This window comes from Echiichthys vipera, assembly GCF_963691815.1.
Source record: "Echiichthys vipera genome assembly, chromosome: 15".
Taxonomy (NCBI): Eukaryota; Metazoa; Chordata; class Actinopteri; order Perciformes; family Trachinidae; genus Echiichthys; species Echiichthys vipera.
Window position 1 is genome coordinate 24,570,772 of NC_139840.1, and position 8,704 is coordinate 24,579,475.

The 8,704-nt window shown below is 42.4% G+C and overlaps 1 protein-coding gene across 1 annotated transcript; it reads right to left on the reverse strand.

Moving 5' to 3' along the window:
- ankrd33bb (ankyrin repeat domain 33Bb) lies at positions 1-6,536 on the reverse strand (the record flags this gene model as incomplete). The annotated part of the gene is made up of 5 exons (XM_083928909.1): positions 1-648; positions 741-904; positions 1,899-2,039; positions 4,437-4,566; positions 6,051-6,536. 5 exons carry the CDS (start codon positions 6,534-6,536, stop codon positions 1-3), a joined length of 1,569 nt encoding a protein of 522 aa, XP_083785035.1.
- Between the last annotated feature and the right edge of the window lie 2,168 nt (positions 6,537-8,704).

Below are 8,704 nucleotides of genomic sequence, written 5' to 3' on the forward strand. Positions count from 1 at the left end.
TCATCGCCTCCTTATTAGAGGTAACAGTTTTCGCATCTCCTCCTCCTGCCTCCTTTCTATTTTTTTCATTTTGTAGTTCCACTTGGGGATCTGGAGCTGGTTTTGGTTCCTGTTCCTTTTGATTTTCTCTGGTATGAAGCCTGGAGCCGGGGCTTTGCAGAGTCTCACTTTGGGCACCACGATGCCCGGCCGCACGCTGCTTCTCCTCATCATATTAAGAGGCAGGAGGCTCGCTCGTCTCATGGCCACCGTGGCCACATCGCTCAGCAGCTGAGGCTGCAGGCTGGCCCTCCGATCCCTTGCCTTGGGGATAAGGAGGACCCGCGAGTTCTGGAAAAATTTCTTGTAGTTGTTCAGTCTATCTGGGCCCAAGCGCCTCAGCTCAGACACCCGTTGCTTCCTCACAATCTCCTGCACGGCATAACGACGCTTCCCTATGCACGGTGGGCTGCCCGGACACACCGTGCGACAGGCTGTGGCAATGACTGGACTGGAGATACTGGTGGTGATCCGGACCATGTGGTCGAATACGCCATCATCTACAGGGTTAATCTTGTTGTTCATGTAAAACTTATAAGGGAAGCAGGAAAGGCAGTTGATCAAACGTTTCCAGCATGACTTTGGCTCCTTGGCCTGTGCCACCAGCTCCTGCACAAGAAGATCAAACATTATCATTTAAACTTTAAAGCATCGTGTGGTTCATTCAATAGTAATACTGTAGTTGTGATGAATTGATTAACCTCCAAAATGGGCCACTCCAGGGAGAAGGAGTCACAGAACTGCTCAGCACAGGGCTTTGACATCAGCCGAAGCATCAGATCAGCCGTCTCATATCGACCAGTGAAGAGAGCCCACTCTCTGGGTGTCATACAGCGGCCGTTATCCCGTGCCAGAATATCAGCTCCTGGGGACATAAGTAGTTATGGAAGTGGTCAATGCGAGGGAGAATCTGTGACTAAAGCTGGGCATACACTGAAGGATTTGAGCTAATTTCTGACCCGATTTCTGTGCTGTGACCGAATTTTGTGCGGTGTACAGTGGGGAGCCAGGAACAATCATGGCCTGACATACTCTCCTGACCGTCAGTAGGATGCTCAGATGAATTTCTCAAGTGGCGAAGTTGCAAACAGGTGTTCTGAGAGTGCAGTGGCAAAATGCCAGTGAGAGGGACAGGAATTTAAATAAAGTTGCTAAAAGCTGACACTGGCGTTTCCCGTCTGTTACATCTTTACAGTACTGCAATCATGTTCGATGGTGTCAGAGGTGATGATTACTGTGAACCGTTGGCATCATTTTACACCCCTCCACAGATATCCTGCACAGTGTGAGCACACAAATCCTGAGCTTTACATCCGAGACGATTTACTTGTGCAGTATGGGTTTGAATTAAACAGCATTTCTAAAATCATACAGTGTATGCCCGGTTTAAAAATATAATCCATAAGATTTTCATCTAGTTAATTGTCTGTTAAGTTCCTATCTATTAAATAGTTGGATAAAACAGTGGTGACTGATCATATGAACCACTAGTGAAAGCACTTGTTGCCTCTTTGCTGAGTTTCCCTATGTGTCTGTGTGTGTGTGTGTGTGTGTGTGGATTTAGGGTAACATAGAAGGGACGGACAGTAAGTAGGGAGGTGAATGTGTTTCAATAAAGTTTACAAAAGATATATCAACATACTTAGCGACCGTGAACCTGACAAGATGGAGGGCTCTGAAAGAACCAGCTCGCCTCACGGATTATGACTTTAAGGCTGTACTGTAATCTGCTCTACATTTATACATTGACCTACAAAACAAAATAGATGTCTACCCTACCCTAAGAAGAACAAAGGTGTGCCATTTTCTAGAGCAGCTGCCCATTGACCTTCATAATTACTTAAATGTATGCGTCTTACCAGCCAGCATGAGAGCTCTGGCACATTCAGCCCGGCCCTGCATGGCAGCCTTCATCAAAGCTGTGAAACCGTGACAGTTCCTCCTCTCGATGTCCATCCCCGGGAAGTAGTTGAGCAGGTAGTTCGAGATAAAAGCATGACCTGCAGACCAGAGAGAGACAGGGTCAAGATGTGTTATGTATTGTTTTTTTTCTGCAGTTTGGCACTAGTCAAGCTTCTTTTGATATATTCCCCATATTGTGTTTTTCCAACGCTCATCAATATAAAAACATCCGTCCACCACCCTGACCTCCTCCTTACCAACTTTGTCGTGCTTACCGTTGCCAAAAAGAAGTATACTACAAGTTAATTTAATTAAGTAACTTAAGTTCAAGTATAAATCTTTAAGTATACTTTATGTAGTAAGTAAGTATACTAATATCAATCTACTAGTAGAATACTTAAAATTATACTATTTTAATACTGCTTGGGACCAAATTGGTCCGCTTTTTAGTTTATAAAAGTATACTTTGGAGTAAACTACAGATCAACCTATAGGTATACTTTCCATCTCTTTGAAAAGATGAAGTACAAATATATGTGCGTAAAGTACAGTTACGTACAGTATGTACGTAAAGTGAAATTCTGGTCTAAAATCATCCCAGGGACTTTTTCAGCAAATACCCTCAACAACAACTATTAACGGAGATATCCCAGTGAGTTGCTAACAGTCGCTAAAGGCTGAATGTGGCTAATACACTGATTAGCACTGGGCAAAATAACACCAAACCTCTGCAGTAGCATGATAAGAGTCCCTACACATTAACCGAAGCACCAAAAACATAGTCAGTGAACCCAGAGTTTATTAAATTAGTGTTTTGAAAGACTTATCAACTGGCCCCGGTACCAGCTTCTCTCATAGTAAAGTCCATTTAAGTCAATGACCAAATGCAATCCCAAAAGAAAGGAGCCCATTGATGCTTTGTTTTATGTGTAGGGACTCTTCTCATGCTGCTGCATAGGTTTGATGTTATTTTGAGCAGTATTAGTGGTTAAAAAAGCCTTTTTTATGTGTTCATATTGCTGCCCAGAGCTATCAGTGTTAGCCACATTCGACTGTAAGCAACTGTTTGGGATATCTCCGTTAATAGTTGTTGATGAGTGTATTTGCTGAAAAAGAACCTGGGATGATTTTACGCCGGAATTTCACTTGAAGACTACTTGTACAAAAAGTATATTTTTAGTTTTAAAGGAAGTATACCAATAGCCCCCTTAGATAAACTTCTTGTTGGTGAGGTTAGTCCTGGAGCCCTTGCTCGTAGTGTGTAAATGGACAGTTGAAGTTGAAAGCCTGGTGCAAACGGCAGTATTTGACCCCCTGGGAAAGTGAACTGTGAGCTGACAGGTTACTTCACTATTGCTGATGAGATTTGAAGTCAAACTGAAGCTTTCTACCGTTCAACACAGCTTCTGAAACGGTCACAACCTGAGTTCCTAACTGAGTAAATCTAGTCTAAATCCAGAAGAATGAGACAATCTAATAGAATTATGTCTGACAGTCTGAAGGGAGTTCAATGCAGAGTTTTAAAACGCAACAGGAATTCATTTAGGAGGAACAGCTAGAAGCAGAAGCGTGGCTGAATAGAAGTATTGAGGAGGATGGTTCTCCTCTGAGTCCAGACACTTTCTACCTTTTTAGTGGACGGTTTTAGGGAAGGTTTTACTTCTCATGTACTGTATTAGACCGCTCACCTGTATCCCAGAGGTGTTGCAGAGTACTCTGTCATAAAATGGGATCGATACTTCTTTTAATGAAGCAGAAAATGAAGAGTAGTCTGCAGCTATTCATCACAGGACACAGAGAGCCATTCATCATCGTTAGTAGATGAGACGCCGGGGCGCCGCGGCTGATACATGTGGCTGCACCGCTATGAAATGACTCAACATGGTACTTTCTACGTAATGCCAGCAAACAGCAGTGATTCTTGCAACTGGAAGCACCAGACCTCCTAATATGATCTGTGCTTTAGTCTGTTCTAATTTTGAAACTCAATTATCTGCAAAAAAAAATCTACCACCATAAATCAAAAGTATGAGGTAAAAAGGATATGTTGTTAAGCATGAACTTGCAACTGTGCCATTCCCGTATCTAGCTAGGCCGGCCAAGGTCAACCAATAAATAGTTTGGAACATCATCTTCAGTAAAAATGTCTTTATTAGTGAGCCTGAGGTGCTCAAGGTGGATTTTAATACTGCAGGCTAGCTTTTTACCCTATTTTCAGTCTGTGTCTGAGTGTCTAAATTAGCCGTTAGCTTCATACTGTGCCGACAGGAGAGTGGTATAGACCTCCTTGTCCAACTTTTGGCAAGAAAGTGAATATGTGCATTTCCCAAAATGAAGAACTATTTCTTTCAACTAAATAAACAGGGAGAACTTAATCGGGGTACTTGATTAAGTTCTCCCTGTTTATTTAGTTTACAGTCTGGCAGGGAGGTCCAATAAGTCAGATGTGTTGTGAAGGGCCTTTTTTGAGAAATACTACCACTTGGTGTGTTTACCTGCTTGTGCTGCAGTAATAAGAGCCGTGTTGCCTTCGTTGTCCTGCCAGTTGACGTCAAGATGCGGGCACTGAGAGAGGGCGATGACAACATCCATGTAGCCATGGTAGCACGCCACAATCAGACCAGTCTGAAACACAAAAACAAGACACTTATCTCTTTGTTTGTGATATATTTTTAGCTGTTAAAAAGAACAAAATGGGGTGTTGACTGAGACTAGAGGGGAGCTTATTGATGGGATAATTGACGTATTTTCTCACAGGAGAAAATCATTGCAGTGATCCATTTACACCTGGCATTAAAGGGATAGTTGGTAGTTTTGACGAGGGGTTGTGTGAGGTTCTGTGACCAAAGTTACACAATAACGCGAACAAACCAATCAATCAAGGCAGCGGTTGACCAGATACTCCCGTCCTATGGGAGGTAAAATTGTTGTTTTTGAGTCTGGAGGCTTCAAAGAGAGCATAGATGTAACGGCTTAGTAGTGGAATCATGTATTATTATTGTATAGTTGGATGTTTTTATAGAAACAGTAAGTGTGCTGACGATCAAGTTGTTGTTGAGCTCAATATCCGAATAGCAAATGTCACACGCGCCTATCTCCATGGCAGCACATGCTGTATCAGCACACTCCAAGGTGTCCTGACAGACATCATCACAGCACTCCAGGAAAAAACGTTCTGTGTCTGTTCCAGCTCTGTAAGCATGCAGGATCTCTTACCAAGTGCTCAGGTCAATGTCTTAGCGAGCCATTTAGAAGCTGAGCCCTAATGGCAAGCTGTTTGACACTGTCACTGTGGAGTTTGCACTCTCCATCTGTCATCAGAGGCTTAACCAACTGCTCTGAACCCTCCTTCAGGATTTGACCCTCAGTGGCTTGCTGGACCAGGATCAACTGGCCTAACCTCAAAACCTGATGTGACTGCCAGTGAGAAGAACAGCCAAGTTCAGTCAGGGTACTCATGTCGTTTTATCCTTCATTGAACCTTTGTGTTACATACCACAACATATCTTTGTTTTTGGGTTAAAGCAACATTGCGTAACTATTTTAGTTTAAAATAACAGCTTCAAAATAATTTTGATGTGACACTCACTTATAGGCTAATAGGGAAAATGATGCCTCTGTCAATCCCAACCTGTAACTGGATCAGATCGTTTGCTCTAACGTTATGTAACATCTGACAAGCACTTTTACAAAAGAATGACCCTTTTTACATACATTTCATTGGCTGGCTAAAATAGCAGCTCATCATAATGATATATTGGTATTATGAGAGCTGGATACAGCATTCCAAGATGTCAGCTAATTGCTGCTAACAGTAGCTGACATCAGCTAGTTGGCTAAGTTGGCTGTGCTGCCAGGACTGGATGCCAGGAGCACAGGAGCACAGGGGGAGTGTTGGTGATTACACCGCTAGCACAGGAGCTTTGGAGCGTTGGGAGACGGACGTTTTCAGACCCCGATGATGGAAACCAATGGCTGCCTGTAAGGTAGTACAATACTCAAAACAGGATTTCTAGAGCTAAAAACTTACAAACACAAGTAAGACTAATACTCATGGAATATCAGACATTTTCACCTCAGTAAAACATTTGATTAACCCAAGCACCTACTCTTCTGTTCCGGTCCGTCTCTTTCACTTCCTCTTCAGTCACTCCTTGTCTGATCATAATTTTGACGATGATGGAGTTGTTGTTGCAGCAAGCCTTAAAGAAGGAAATGGGCTCTGGGCTTTCAGGGCTCGGGGAGCGGTACATGTGGGACACAAGTGAATTGTCATAGGGATAGAAAGAATCGTCCGAGGCAATGCTCTGCGTGTCCGAGTCATCCTGCAAGTCCAACTCCTCAAATTCCTGATAGACCTCGTCCTCATCCTCCCAATAGTTTCGTGTGTAATCAACTTCCCTCTCCTCTGTATCGTCCTCCGCTGACGCCTCACAGGCATCCCCATCTTCGTCAACATCGGTGATAGACATGGCAGGTTTATCGATATACATTTTATCCGCCACTGACGGGATCCCACCCAGTCCCATGCCTGCAGACACTCCATTCTCCTTAACCTTTGAACCTTCACCTTGTTCCTCTGTTATTAACACCATTTAAACCTCCCCTGCCCCCACTTTTTTATATTCTTGTGGGGTGCCAGGACAACTCTAGGAGGACCTAGAGTTTATGTCCACTGGCATGCTACAAAACGTCTCATCCTACTGGACAGAAGGCTGAATCCTACCAGGCTATTGTGCTCTGTTTTCATCTCGAGTTTCCCAAGAGATAAGGGTCACAAGGGAGGCATGAGATCATCACACATGTTCCCAATCCTCCGTCGTTGTCGGATAAATCTTCTCAGGATGCCATAGAGTTTAGGATTCCCCAGAACTCCACAAGACAACGTCATCGCATGATCTGAAGAAATCACTCTGGATGAAAGAAGCGTCCAAAGATAGTCAATAAAAATTACTCTTGCGTCTTTAATGAGACTGTCAAGATTGCATTTCCAAATAAATTGAGTTTGAAACGCCCAAGAGTTTCCATCAGGTACAAATTGTGGAAAAGTCCCTGCTCAGTTCCATTTGACTCTTCTCAACGACACCAAAAGCCAAATCCTTTAATCCAGACAGGCAGCTTGAATTCTTGAAGCCTAATGAGAAGTTAAAGCAAAAGTTCAGTACAGGACAGTAGAACAGGCCGTCATCTTGGTTTGAAACAGTAACAGCTACCACTAATAGCAACTAATCGTATTTCCCTCTGGAGAAACATTGAGCTTCCTCTGAGGATGGCCGGAAATGGGATGAGAGGCATTCTCTTGAACTGACGCACGATAATCCCTTCAGTCGCTCTCTCTCTCTCTAGCTCTAGCTGTTCTGTCATGTGTTCCCCTCCCCTGTGCCAAGACACTTTAAGGGTTTTCTGTTGGAATACAACAAAGTGTGAAATTGGATGGTACAAGCACAGAGGGAATGTTCTCTTTTAATATCTGTAAATGTTTTACACAGGGCTAAGAAGAAAATAAGAAAGTGAACCAGTGTCTTTTCACAAGACATTATAAGCACTAACACTGAGAATATGCAAAGTAATTGCAACTAATACCTCAACAGCCATGCCAGTGAATACACCAGCATTCATTGATTATCTGTGTTCTGACAGAGATATCCTTATTAGGGAATTAATGTCATCAGTGCAACAGGTCAAGTGGACCCCGACCCCTCTGGTGTCATCTTCACTGAACACTGCCGCTTAAATGGGATTTAACAACCATATGACTTCATTTGTGTGCAGAGTACAATGGAAGGACTGGGATCGACCAAACCAAAGACAGTTTTGGCTCTTATGGCACCCTCACCATCATCCAAGGCATGCTTTTTTTAAGTGCTATTACTTCTTTTTATTTCATAATAATTTATTTCAGGCAGCATTCACTACAATAGCATTTGCACAAAAAAACGTCAACATTTGAATGCAATTTGTGCCTGAAAAAAAGCGGGAAGAAGAAAAAATCTTATGTATACCCCACCCCTTTTTCTCACCAAGTTTCTTAAACAGAATGTGTGTTGTCACTTCCTGAATTTATGCAAACAAATGTAAATAAACAAAAACACACACTTCAAATCACAAATATGGCAAATGTCCTCTCTGCATGCCTACGAAAGCAAATATTAGCATTTAGGCATTTATGTGGTTGTGGTATGGTCTTTGAAATATCCAGCAGTGTCTTTAGGGTTACAAATTCAGATTTAAAAAAAAAATCAAGTTTTCAATATTCAAGTTAACATTAACATTGAATTAATCAAATTCTGATCGAATTAAGTTGATATAGCTAACTTATTAGGCATGTTCAAGTGTCTGGATTGGTCTGGATTTAACTAACCAAAGAAAAAATAAACTGGAATTAAATGACCAAGTTTTGCCTGCAATTACATTTTACCACCAGATAGGCCGTTAGAAACAAGGTCTCTCAAATCTTATGAATTATGACTTTAAAAGTTCTCTTGGTCCCAGGTCTGAAACATCTTGTGAAAAAGTCATCTGTGCCAGAGCAGAAAAAAACAACAACTCTTGGCCGCCACCACCGCCACACTGATCTCTTCTGAGCTCCTTAAGGAGGGACAAATCTCGAGCACTTGGGCCATGATTCGATCTCCATGAAAAGGTTGATCCCATTGTGCTTGGGCAAAATGAAGCACAGGTTGGAAAAATCTGAAAAATCTGATTTAGCTTGACTGTAGATGGTAGACAGTAGAAATCTTGTTTTGACTGCATATGCTAATCT